We start from the raw sequence: 13320 nt of genomic DNA, 5'->3' as shown, positions 1-13320 counted from the left end.
GTGAAACATGATGTCTTTTCAGGTCTAAAAGAAACACAATTTCAAATTAAGCAAGTAGAACATGTCAATGCAAATGTATTACAGAATAACCTGCTCACAATGACATCCTATCTCTTTGTATATCCCCCAGCCAGTGTTTTTGTGGACAACAGTGTGATGTGGTCAGAAGGGGAGACATACCAAAGTCCACCAGTTTAATGCCTCCCTGTGTGGTCAGCAGGATGTTGTTGCCTTTGATATCTCGGTGGATGGTTTTATTGATGTGCAAGTGTTGCAGGCCCTGGAGGAAAAAAGCAAATGTGAATTCACCAAAAAGCACCTGCCATCAAATTATCCCATTTAGGCTCTTTTCATTGAAGCCACTTATTGTGAAGGAGGTAGTGTATTGAGCTGTGCACATTTGAGCATTGGGCGCATTTGAAATGACAGACTTACCATGAGTGCTTCGTGCAAGATGTACGCAATAATTGCTTCATCCATTGTGTCTCCTCTCTTTAGCATGCCTTTGGCCAGATCTGTCACAGAGCCACCATTGCAAAGCTGCAACAGAAAACACACAAAAGCACAGAACAATGAGTCAGCAGCTACAGTGGGCCTTATACAATCTGCTAAAGTGGGGCATCAAAGATAATGGAAATTTCACAGAGAAACAGTGGAGGAAAAATGTGAGATTTCAGCTAAAAAAATCTGTCAATCTGCAGAGGCTTATCTTTAGGAAGCAGCTTAGTGGGAGGTGTGCCCACAGACAAATGTACATTCTGGCTCTATTCAGGACAATGATGACTAAGCAGCCTGCGTATTTAAGACACAACAAATGCTCCTCAAATACACGACATGCACATCTGTGTGTGCTCCGCCATCTTACCAGGACACAGCACCTCGACCATTCTCAAGGCTGCAAACATGTCATCTCTGTGTATTTTCTTGTGCTATACTCCAGCTCGATATGGACTCTACCATCAATAGCAATCCCTCTTCGGAAAATTACAGAAAATTACCCAGTGGGTTGCCTTGGTAACAATAATAGCCCTTAATTTGAGCCCTCCTTTGTCAGATGCCAGAGGTATGGGAAAATAAAAAGCTCTGAGATGTCAATCACTCGGCTGGGAGCTTGAGTAAATGCAAATTGTGCATTCTCTACTTTTCACTCTTACTTCAACAATATATGAATATAATATGTACAGTGTGATTCATAAGTCCATATGAAATTTGTTACTGATAATATTATTAACCTATAGCTTCAGATAAGAAGAAAATGTTCTTGATACAATATTGATCACTGTGATACTCTTCAGTCAGTCCGACTGCTGGTTTATAACAGCATCATATTTTATTACTAATAATAGACAATATGCGCTCTGTCTGACTCATCTGAAAACTCAATTTCAAGCAAACTTTCCTTTATGCATCTCTATATGCCTCTCTATGCATCTGATTCTAAAAGAAAAGTCAAACAGGGGACTGATCCTATAAGAAATACAATCAGCAACACTAATGACATGAAGCATAAACCTATTACAAACATAAGGCTTTAGAATTGTAAAACAGATCTGCAAACAGTCTCATTTTGTTATGGATCCTAATTCCACTGCTGATTGCCAGGTGTGTGTGGAGCAAACTGAGTGATCCACAGGATGTCATTAGCGAGTGTGTTTCATTGTGTCTAATAAAGAGGGAAACAACACATTTAGATTGTAATAATAAAGACACTACTACAGGCCCTGCTACAGCCTGGGTCATTACAGTTTGACTTGACAGACTGGATTTCCATTCACAGTCTGTATAATATGAAAGTTTTTGACCTTGACTAAGTGGTGGCATAAGCTTTTGGAGTGTTGTGTGTGCCTATCAATCTGGCCATCCATCAGGGGCCCGGGGGCTGCAGCGTGGATGGATGGTGTGTATCGTAGCTGCCACGCGGGGCTTAAATCACCCCCGTGCCATCAGACGAACTGCACTAGAGCGGAGAACACCACGAAGACTCGGGCACAATGAGCCGTGCCCGACGTCACTCCATATCACGGCGCCCATATCACCTGTCATCATTAAATTACAGACAGCGGACCAGGCTCAGATCCATATTCATGAGAGGTGTGCTGGTTTCCCATATTTGTACAGCACAAAGTTAGCTCTCCACCTCCGGTACATGGATTATCATCTGTAATTATATTAGACACTATGGTTAGTCATGGGCAAAGTGGACATGATCACTGTAACTTCAGATAGCTTTTAGTCACAATATCTACAGAACTAAACTCTGAATCCCTTCATTTAGGCTACAGTTTTAGAAGTCACTTAGATCTTTGCTATGGAATCATATAACCCTAACCCTAAACAATATCTCACTAAGGTCAGTCAATACCAGACTGTGTCAATATAAGAACTAAAAGAACAAAAAAAAAAATCAAACATGCAATTAATATTTAATTCCACACTAATTACCATACAAGCAAAGAACAGTCCATTATATTTGACCTGTATGCTAATCACAAATGCTAATAATATCAAATGCTAATCAGTGATTAGCAATTTAAGCATTAAAATCCTACAAATATTATCACTGGCTGATATAATAAAGCACTAATTTGGACATTTGAATCATCAGTAACTACCTTATAGTTGACGATTGCCTATAAGCATATAGCCTGCAATTATCATGAACATGAATGATAGAGCAATGATAGATCAGTTTCTACTCTTTATTTATTTGTTGTGTCAGTCTTTATGGCACCTGTCAAAACAAGACACTTTAAAATTTCACAAATTAAGTCTTTTATTCTGTTACACTATAAGCTGTTTTTGTTGCCACATATGCACTGGGGTAGAAAGTGTGGTTACCAGTCTGCACCATCTGCCTCTCTGATCACAACCAATCAGTCACACACACACACATTTGCACACACCCCCACGCACGCACACACACCCCCACGCACACGTGCACACACACCCCCACACATACACACACACACACATGCACACACACACCCACCCACACACACACACACACATGCACACACACCAACAAGCAATATGGGCGAAGTGACTTGCTTAAGGACATGAACATTAACAGACTGTACGGGTTGAGCTGAAATTGATCTGCAAACTTTTGGTTTTGTGAGAAATGCTTACAAGTTCATGCTGCCTCATTAGTCCATTTTTGACTAAATATAATCAGGATAAAACTACAAAATTCACAATCAGCATGAGTCATAAGGCAGTCAAAATTAGCATTTTGATCCACGAAAAGGAAGTACATCCGCTTCCAAGTCAGTTTTCAGAGAATGGACTGAATCTATTGAATATTTGGCATCACAAATGAGCTCAGGTGCCTGTTCAGTAGTGTTAATGAACGCAGTCCATCAAAGAACAGGACAAGAAGTGGATCAAACAAATCAATGGATGAAACAGATTTTCTTCCACAATGAGAATCTACAGTGCGTTAGCTAGCTCTCATGTGCCCTCAATGTAAATCCATATTGTACTGCAGTCCACTGTCACTGTCCGGGTTGAATGGAGTCTGGTCACAGGTGAGATGGGCTGGAAACAGTTCAAGAGAGCCTTTCATTTGTGGCCTGATCGTTTACCTGGGACACAGAAGCCCGGGTGTCCACTTACTGCCCTAGTTTGATGAAAAGTCCATAGTAGTACATGTATAAAAGAGAGAATTTATCATAAATATACTGTGTTGTGCAGTTCAGTTCACAATGTTTTACTTTCATCCTAGAACTCTTTTTTTTTCTTTTTTCATTAAGATTTTTCAAAACCTAACTCACCAGGATTTAAAGGACACATATTATTTATACATTAACAATTAAAAAAACATACCCGGAGTTGTGTTGTGTTTTGTTTTATTTACATGTTTAACACACAAACCCTGCATATTTAGGCTGAGCTCTTCTCTCAAAAAGAAAACACTCTATTTCACCTTGTGATATCATGTGATAATACAGGAAGTGCTCCACTATGTTTTTAAACTCCATACACATTCACAAGAATAATTTGGAAAATGTCAGCCCTTGAATTACTGAACAAAAGGTAAAAGGTAGGTGTTAACTTTAAAACTACAGCTTCATGACGTCACAAGGTGGAACAGAGCATTTTGAGATTTGGAGATGAAGACAGACTAAAAATAAAGGAGTGAATGAAACATAACGCAACTTACGTAACAACATTCTAACATGGCTTTAAGCTCACAAGAGTCAATTTTGCATATAACCTTTAACACTTTTTGTCCGAGTTAAATGTAAACTCATAGTTAAGATACCACTCAAAGGTTATTTTTATCATATGTGCAAATTCCTAGGACAATTTTATCCTGTACATAGTAAAAGGTCATATTCGTGGTGACTTTCAGAAGTTGTAAAAAAAATACATGAGAATACATGGCAATATTAAAATGAAAAGGTCATACTGTATTTCACACTGTTGGAGCTGTATGAAATAATCCATAGTCCTGATTTTTAAAACAGCAGCATAAGACAAAAACTTAAAAAGGAAAATTCACTTTAACAACATAGAGGAGCACTTCTGGATTTAAGAGGTGTGGGACTAGTATTTTAAGCTCTCACAAGGGAGAGCAACATAATATGCAGGATTAGTCAAACATGCACAGTGAAACAAAACACAACTCCAGGTATGTTTTGATGTGGAGAAAACACTATACATAACACAGTTGAAAGAGCCAATTTAAGATAATCAGACCTTGTGCTCTACTAAGGCTATACTGTAAAAATACTGGGTTGTGGCACGGCAGTAACCATTTCACGTTGTTTCCCAAACCACTGATTAATTTAGGTTTTGCCAAATTGGCAAAACAAAACACATTCACGTTGATTTTGGGATTGTATTATAAAAGCTACAGTCATAACAATAATAGTAGTGAAATTGTCCCTGGATTATTTTTAAGGCTGCTGTATCTGAATTAGAGCTGAAAAAGCCATATCAATTTAACTGCAGCCCACACTGACTAAATGGCAGCAGGAGTGTATCTCTTAAGTACAAGCTATAAAGGCCGGACAAATCACTGCCCTTCCCATCACCAGTACCACAAATGAAACGAACATCCCAGGCTTTTATTTGGAATTAGAGAATAAAAGTCACTCCCATCTTTGAAGTATTCTGAAAGCTGTGTACTGGCAGTAAAATTAGGGACGTCATACATGAAAGCATGCTCATCTCTGCCCACATCTGCCATCATAAAGAGGAGCCCAGGCACTTCTCCGAGAGGCTAACAAAGTACAGGATGCAATTTGGATGAATCTGGTTCATTACGAGTGGTCTGCGGCGCACGGGGAAGGGCAAAGAAAGAGCCCTCTCAGCTGAGGAGGGAAGGGAAATGACAGCTTAGAGAGGAGGGACAGTAACCATGGTGAACAAACAGCTCCTGTCCTTGTCAATAGAAACATGTGCAGCTACTTTAGACATTTGGTAATGGAGATTTTGCAAGGAAAAACTACTTTACACTGTGTCACATAAGGACTTTGTGGCTCAATAGACAAAGCATTTATCGTTGAATTGGGGAACACCATCTAAGATACGCCGATACTGATACTGGTATTCTATTGGCTGTAAAAATGTCTTGAATTAAACATCAATTCAAGGTTACTGACTGGACCTATACATTGAACACCTCAGAATGTTTGAACTTTTATATATGCAAAGATGATTAATTAATAAAAATACACAACCCATTTGGATCAGTTCTGTTATACACTGAAAGTTTTTTAGGGAAATAAATGCTATTTTAGCCTCTCCTCTGATACTGAATGAGATTGTGTCTTTTTTTTTTAACTGAAGCTGATCACTTCTAGTACCGTACTAACTTACCTCTTGGATATGCTATTGATGCTTTGCAGCTAATGTCATCAATATTTCCTGGGGGTGTGATGCTAAGTGAAGGTATTGATCTGTCTGAAGCTCTGTTACTCAAGTAATACAGATATAATGTTGTGATGTTATTGGAAAACCCAGCAATTGAGGTTATAAGTGTTTGTGTTTGCTTTTGGAGTTGAAAATGAGCTGTAAAATGTAAATTATGGAAAAAAGAACAAGGAGAGCCTCTATCCTGACCAGACCTGATAACCTAAAACAACAGCAAACTCCCAGACAGGTGCAGGTACAGACTGTACTCTGCTGTGAGGTCCTGTCCAACAGTGTCTTGATATCAGCCCCAAGTAACTGAAGGGTCCCTTCCAGAGGTCAGGGGAAAGGACAGTGATGAAAAGGAAAGAAACACAACCGCACAGGTGAAAACTATCTGCAGGGTTAGCATATCAGCGCCGAGACTAAACTAAGCTTATATTACAAAAATATGGACACTGGGCGAGCTGATACAGTCATGTTGATACAGTAATGGGACACAGATAAGCAGTGATTTCATGCATAATTACTGTATGAGCAATGCATGTTGCTGTCCAAAAGTTATTACAATTCCTTAAGAAATGCATGCATTATTTAAAGGTCTGGTATTACACAAAATTGCTTTGCTACCTCATCAAAAACATACTGAAAGTTGTGTTTTGTTTAATTCACACATATTTGAATATTCTTTTTATAGTCTGTCTACACCTCCAAAGCTCAAAATGCTCTTTTTCCACAGTGTATGACAATTCCATGGCTGAAATTATCCAAACGAAGTAGTGGAATTGTACAGACTTCAAAAACACAGTGGAGCATTTCCTGTATTACCATATAACATCATAAGTGTTTTCCATTGGAGAGAATAACTCAGCCTAAATATGCACGGTTTGTATATTACATGAATAAAGCAAAACAAAACTCCTGGTATGTTTTTAATGAACATTGTAACATAGATCAAATTCAGAAAACAGCATAATGTGGGCCCATAACATAGATTTCATTTTGATCAGTAGAATTATTTATTCAATATCTGTCATCATTACGGGTAAGAATATTTACAATCCCTGGATGCGTCCCCTTAAATTCTTTGAATTTATTACAGTTATCTTCCAAAAACATAAATATGGAAGAAAATTAAGTCCATATATTTTGCTTATGAATAATTCAAACCAATGCTTTCCAATTATATTTTATGTCTAAAACAAAAAAAATGTGATACTGGGTTTTACAACAATTCTCTAGACCTGCTTTAAATCACTTTCTTGATACTTGCTCGGGGTCTGGTCTTATCAAAGTCTTTCAGGACTGCTGCCCATGTTAACCAGATCTGTCTCCAGGTCCTGTCTAGTTCTGACCAAAGCCACAACTACAACCACATGCTCCCAACATGACAAAGGACAAGGAAGTCCACATGCAGCCTCTAACATGATTCACCTCTGAGGCTGACCTCCATTACATGTATGTCTGCAGTTTGACATTTGAAAGCTGTTGTATCAGAGAGACAAATATGTATCGCTGAGGAGGAGGCTACAGGCAAATGGTCTGGAAAATGAACACACTGCTGTGAGTCCAAAGTACTTTTTACATTGTTTTTAAAATCCATGACAATGAGTTAATTCTTATCATAAAAAAGGCAAATAAACAAATGATTACCAACAGCCTAGTTTGTCTTATTATATTCTGTAACATAGCATATTTGTTCTTATGCAGAAAAAAAGTTTTCACACTCTAGGAACCTTTGGCAGTTCCTGGTACTTTTTTGTCCCCACTTCCTTTTGGCACACTTTAACACAAAGTATGCTTTAACACAAGAGGCTATAGGGACACAGTCTGAGGACTTTATCTGCTCCTGCTCTGGGCAGGTATTTTTCAGTCAGACCAGGAACCTATTTAGTACATATACAACACTGCCTTTGTTCTGAAACATTAGGGGTTTTCACACTACATATACAGTTCCTGGTATGTGTAACACTGAAGGATTAAAGGCAGTGGTGAAAGAAGTACACAGTGTAAAAGTACAAATAAATACCCTAATAAAGGTATCATTAATTCTACTTAAGTAAAAGTGCTGAAGTACCTAAGTATATAAGAAAAAATATAAATGGCAGAATAAGAAAAAATACTTCTACTTTTCAGTCCAATTCAAAAATGCAGTGGAGTAAAAGTACAGATACCTGCTCTCAAATGTTGTGAAGTAAAAATCACTATGATTGAATGTTCTGTACTATGATTGTATGTTTACTTTTGTACTTTGTTACTTTCCACCACAGCGGTCTCTATTCTATAAATGATTATTGATCTAATCCTATAGAGATCCTGCAGCACAGCACTGGTCTTTTCACATCAAGAAGTAACAGCTGATTTAAATACACATCTCCTTCCTGCAACTTCAGCACGATTACCCAGTTCTATTTACTGCAGCAGAGCACCAGTGGAGAGGGACATTTCACTGTGCGCTCCAATCTGCCAGGTGTGTAAACTAATTCAGTCTGACGGCTCCGTGCATGTTCAAATCCCCACTCTGCTTCAGTCAGCACCAGAACTCGCTAACCCCCCTCCAGCACCATCACTAACGCCACCACCACGGTGCAAACCGCCGTGCACAAAATCCCCCAGGTGATCCAGAGGTAAAACTCCTCGAGTACCCATGCTAGATTAACCTGTTACATAATCCCTGGCCACCTTTGCCTACACAGTACCCAGCCAGACTTGCTTGATGTCTGCACGCCAGGACCGGATCATTAGGCTAATGCTAATTCAGGCAAATGCAAAGGGCCGTGGCAGAGGTGAACTCTTAGTGTCATTCATCTGACAAATAAGAAAGTACCTCCAACACGAGCCATAGCTGGTCCCCGCATTTCACATCCTTCTTGTAGTACATGCCAAAAAATTTGACAACGTTGGAGTGGTCTGAGAGGGCTTTGAGGATGTTGTATTCTGCTTCGATTTCCTCATCAATATCCTGCAAAACAGAAATAAATGTCAAACTTGAATGAAAAGATCATAAAATTTGGGCTTGCCACCATAATTACTATATCAACTTAGTGTTCAATAACTGGAAAAATATCTTTTGAGACTCAATACTTACTGTGTTGTATGTACAGTTTCTTCGAGCAATTTTTTTCTTTTTGTAGGCTACAATAAGAGTTGAATTGTAGAGGCTTCAATAGGTAACTTATATGACTAATTATAGATACCAAACAAGTATCAAAATCATGTTTTTCATGTTTTTAACAATATTGTATCTTTAGAAAATGATTTACTATGATTAACCTGGTTTAGGGTTACTGTGTCAGTGGCGTATAGTAGTTTCAATAATGTACTGAAGTACTGAAACTCATTTGAGCAAGTACTGATACTAAAAAAGTCACATTCACAGGACAGAAATTAATCTTTAGCCCTATAGTTTTAGAATGATCTCGAGCTGTATCAGAAAAAGTATCACCACACAGAGTACATCCGTGGACCACTATGGAACCTACCTGGACACTGCATTTACACAGATAAAAGACTACAATTTAAATTGTATTTTTATTATCATTGTGGTATTGGAATCAGTATTTTATTGTCATATTTTCTGAAGCAATATATCTCACTTTAAAAAATATTGTGACAGGACTACTTATGTTTGAGATGCACTGCATTTTGGTCTTCCTCCTGTTGCTGCAAAGTACTCTGTAAGTAAACTTTGACTGATTACATGAATAGATGACAAATACAAGAGTCTGACCTGCTTTTCTAATAGAGGACGAGATTTGGCAGCTGTACACGAAATAATGAGACAGTGATTAAAATGATGATAATAATGATGGTCTGCGCAGACTAGTGGTCCGCAGATAATCATTTTCAATAATGGAAAACACTAACAAATGCACAAAAGACTAATGACTCTAAAGGCTTGGTTTGATAAAGGAAAAGGTTTAGTAAATAAGTCATACAGACAAGCTGTATAGACTGTCCTAAAAGATAAAATTGGTCTGAGTAATGCACTATTAAAGGTAATATTCAGTTTTACTATTAAAGGTGCACAATGGAATATTTCTGGTGGAGGGTCTGGCACCTGCTTGTTTCCATGGTAATGTTATTGCTGTGCCTAGAATGTTCCACAGACATTAAATTTCTTTATCTTGAATTTACTCAACTATGGGTGTTTTTTGTCATAATTACATTGAAAAACTTACATTATTACCTGTCCACTGATCTCACTTGCAACTTGACCTGGTAGCCTCATCTGCTTGTCTTCATGGAGATTTAATGCCATATTGCAGAACATTTCAGGCAAAGCAACATCTCCATGGAGACAAGGAGGTGGCAGAGTCTCCGCCTGAGTCACTTTTAAATAATAGTTTCTTTATAATGTAGGAGTGAGTTAAAGGCTTTACTCAGAAATGGTAAAATACTGACAGAAACCATTCCAGAAGAAAAGAAATGTGTGTGATTACAGAGCGGAGGAGGATTTGTCTGATTGTATCTCCCTGTTTGTTTCCAATCTTGGCAGGTTTAGCACTACAAGTCAGGAACAAATTCACCTCACATCACCCCAGAAGCATAAACAACACCAACTACAAGCTCCCAACCTAATTTAGTGCATATGGTATAGCAAGATAGTACTGCATTTTTCACAGTTTTTTTTTTGTTTTTGTACATATATTATCTCATTTTATGTCATGTGTGTTTACTCAAACTCATTTACATGGATGGGGTCCAGTATTTTGACAGCTGCTTTGCTTCCGTCCTTTTTGTTGAGCACTTTGTAGACTTTTCCATAGGTGCCTTTTCCGATGGTCTCGATGATTTCCCATGTGTCTGTGGGGTCTGGAAAATTGTCGAACACAATGGATTTCCCTGATCGAGGAAACATCTTCAGGAGTGTTCTCCTGAGAAGAGAAAATACATATTAACCAATGATATTTCTATATTTTGCCTATTTCTACGACAGCTTTAATGAGCACTAGTTTTGAACTTGAAAGTCCTATATTATGCAAAATTTACTCTAGCTTTAAGCCAATTTATAATGTTGTTACCTCCTAAAAAACATATTTGAAGTTGTGTTTTGTTTCATTCACACATGTTTGAGTAATCCTTTATTATGAGTCTGTCTACATTTCCAAAGCTCAAAATACCCTGTTCCAACTTGTGATGTCATGAAGCAGTAGTTTTCAAACTAACATCTACCTTTTACCTCTTGGTCAGTAGAAATAAAAAAAAATTCTAGGTATGAAATTATCTAAATTATTCTAGTAAAACTGTGTGTGGAGTACTCGCAGTATTACCACATGACATCACAAGGTGGAACAGAGTGTTTTCAGTTTGAGTTGAGTTTGTGTGAATGAACGAAAATATAACTACAGGTATGTTTCTGACAACATTATAACATACAAAATAGTGTAGTCAAATGTGAGCCATTTAAAACAGAAAGGAGCTATGTTATTACCAATTTCTTGCCTTATGCCTCTTAGCTTCGGTTGACTACGCTTTTTATACATTAGCCTGTAGGCCTAATATGTTTTTATTGATTCCAACTTTACAAGCATCTAGGTTACACTTTACTATGCAACTAAAAGCCTCTAAAGATTAACGGTGCAGGCTACTGCAAGCATCACTAGAGCAGTGACCATCACGGTGACACACCTGTGCGTCCTCATTCTGTATTATTTACACCTGTTAAAATGAACACAGAGTTAAGAGCCTTAGTAAAAGATAAAAGCTACTTACATTGTTTTAATAAGGCAAAGGGCATGTTTATATCCATTACTGTGCAAAAGGTTAGCATAGAAAACAGTTGTTGCTAACCTGGCGGAGGGCGCGCACAGACCTGGGAGGAGGAGCTAACGCAGTTAATCTTGGATGCAATGCCCGGAGCGCAGGGGGGACCATTGGAGACTGACTCTGAGTGGCCGGGGAAACGATGGGATTAGCAGGATTTAGCCGGGCAGCGTGAGCCTTTCCTCATATAGACGCCCATTCACACACAGCAGAGGGCAGGTTTGGGCCCTGAGTGCAGACCAGGGCAATAGGCCATTCTTTTCCTTATGGTTACACTGGCGCGCAAACTGTGTGTGCAAGCCTTATCGTGCAAACACACGACTGTGCCTGTGCCTTTTTCCCTACCAGAATTGATAGTCAAATAATCGGCCTATTGCATGCTATAAAGAATTTTCCCTTAAAACATAATGATGTTATTATTAGCTGTTATTATTACTTGCCAATTTCGTGTTTATATGGCTATATGCAGAGTAAGCCTATATTTTATTCATTTTAAAGTGTCAAAAATGTTGTTTCCTCATAAAAAACTTACCTGGAAACATACCTTTTTTTTTTTCATTCACACATGTCTAACATACAAACGCTGCACATTTAGGCTGAGCTTTTCTCTCAAACAGAAAACACTGTTCCAACTTGTGATGTCATGTAGTAATTCAGGAAGTGCTCCACTGTTTTTAAACTCCATACCCCTTCACTAGAATTATTTGGTTGATTTTAGCCCTAGAATTTCCTGTCGCTAGTGAACAAAAGGTAACTGTCACAAGGTGGAACCGAGTATTTTGAGCTTTGGAGATATTTAAAGATGGATTACTCAAACATGTGTGAATGAAACAAAACATAACTTTGGGTAAGTTTTTGATGTGGTAACAACATTCTAACATGGCTTAATGATTACAAGAGTCAATTTTGCATAATATAGGACCTTTTAACTTAAATTTTCACATAATAGCCTTTTAGTAGCAAGTTAGTAACACTAGCCTACTGTGTGACTGCAGAATACTTAATCTCTAGCACCAAGTCCACTGCTACTGCATTATCATTAGTGTCACATTGTGTATGCAGAGCAATTAGCGCCCTGTACATGCTTCTCCTTCCGGTTAATTGTGCTCTTGTAAGACTAATGTACAGAGTCTAACTAACAGCAGACACGTTGAATAATGCATCCAGCCTCTATATGTGCCAATACAGAGATACTCGAGAGGGGAGGGTGAAACCTAAGCACCCAGGGGACACCTCTCTGGGAGCAGAAGCCATGGAGAGAGACAGTGTTTGTGCATGGGGTTATCTAACTAAGCTGTCCTCAAGCACTGGTATCCTGTCAGTGTTAGTTAGTAAGGCATCAGTCTCAGTAACAGTACACAAATAATGAAGTGACCCTCTAAGTATAGGCTATAGGGTTGCTAATGTTAACACTTGGCCTGTAAAATGTAAAAGTGATCAGCCCAAAGAAGGTTAATGACGTTTAGTGTAAATGTATTGTGATCTGCTTTCAGAGAGGTATGACTACACGAGGCACGGAGAAGAAACAGAAGAGCATTTTGGCCAAAGGGGACACTGATCTGTGGTAATCTGTGTGGCCCATGAGTAGGTTAAATTTCAGCTTAACCTTGGCATGAGCGAGCATCTGGTTTACAAGACAACTTAATCTGGAACACTGACCACCAAACACATCATACTTTCACTCCATAAGTAAGT

General features: G+C 38.4%; 1 protein-coding gene across 1 annotated transcript in view; it reads right to left on the bottom strand.

Moving 5' to 3' along the window:
* myo3a (myosin IIIA) overlaps positions 1-11508 on the bottom strand; it is a 52614-nt gene extending 41106 nt beyond the window's left edge. The window contains exons 1-5 of the mRNA XM_020935622.2: positions 11491-11508; positions 10553-10736; positions 8687-8821; positions 436-540; positions 181-280 (exon numbers count right to left, since the gene is read on the bottom strand). Coding sequence (XP_020791281.1) covers positions 181-280; positions 436-540; positions 8687-8821; positions 10553-10736; positions 11491-11504 — 538 coding nt within the window. The 5' untranslated portion in view covers positions 11505-11508. The remainder of the gene's footprint in view (positions 1-180; positions 281-435; positions 541-8686; positions 8822-10552; positions 10737-11490) is intronic.
* Positions 11509-13320: the final 1812 nt, after the last annotated feature.

This window comes from Boleophthalmus pectinirostris, unplaced genomic scaffold (assembly GCF_026225935.1).
Source record: "Boleophthalmus pectinirostris isolate CB_2022bp ecotype Guang Dong unplaced genomic scaffold, ASM2622593v1 HiC_scaffold_15, whole genome shotgun sequence".
Taxonomy (NCBI): Eukaryota; Metazoa; Chordata; class Actinopteri; order Gobiiformes; family Gobiidae; genus Boleophthalmus; species Boleophthalmus pectinirostris.
This window is presented reverse-complemented; position numbering and strand designations above follow the sequence as displayed.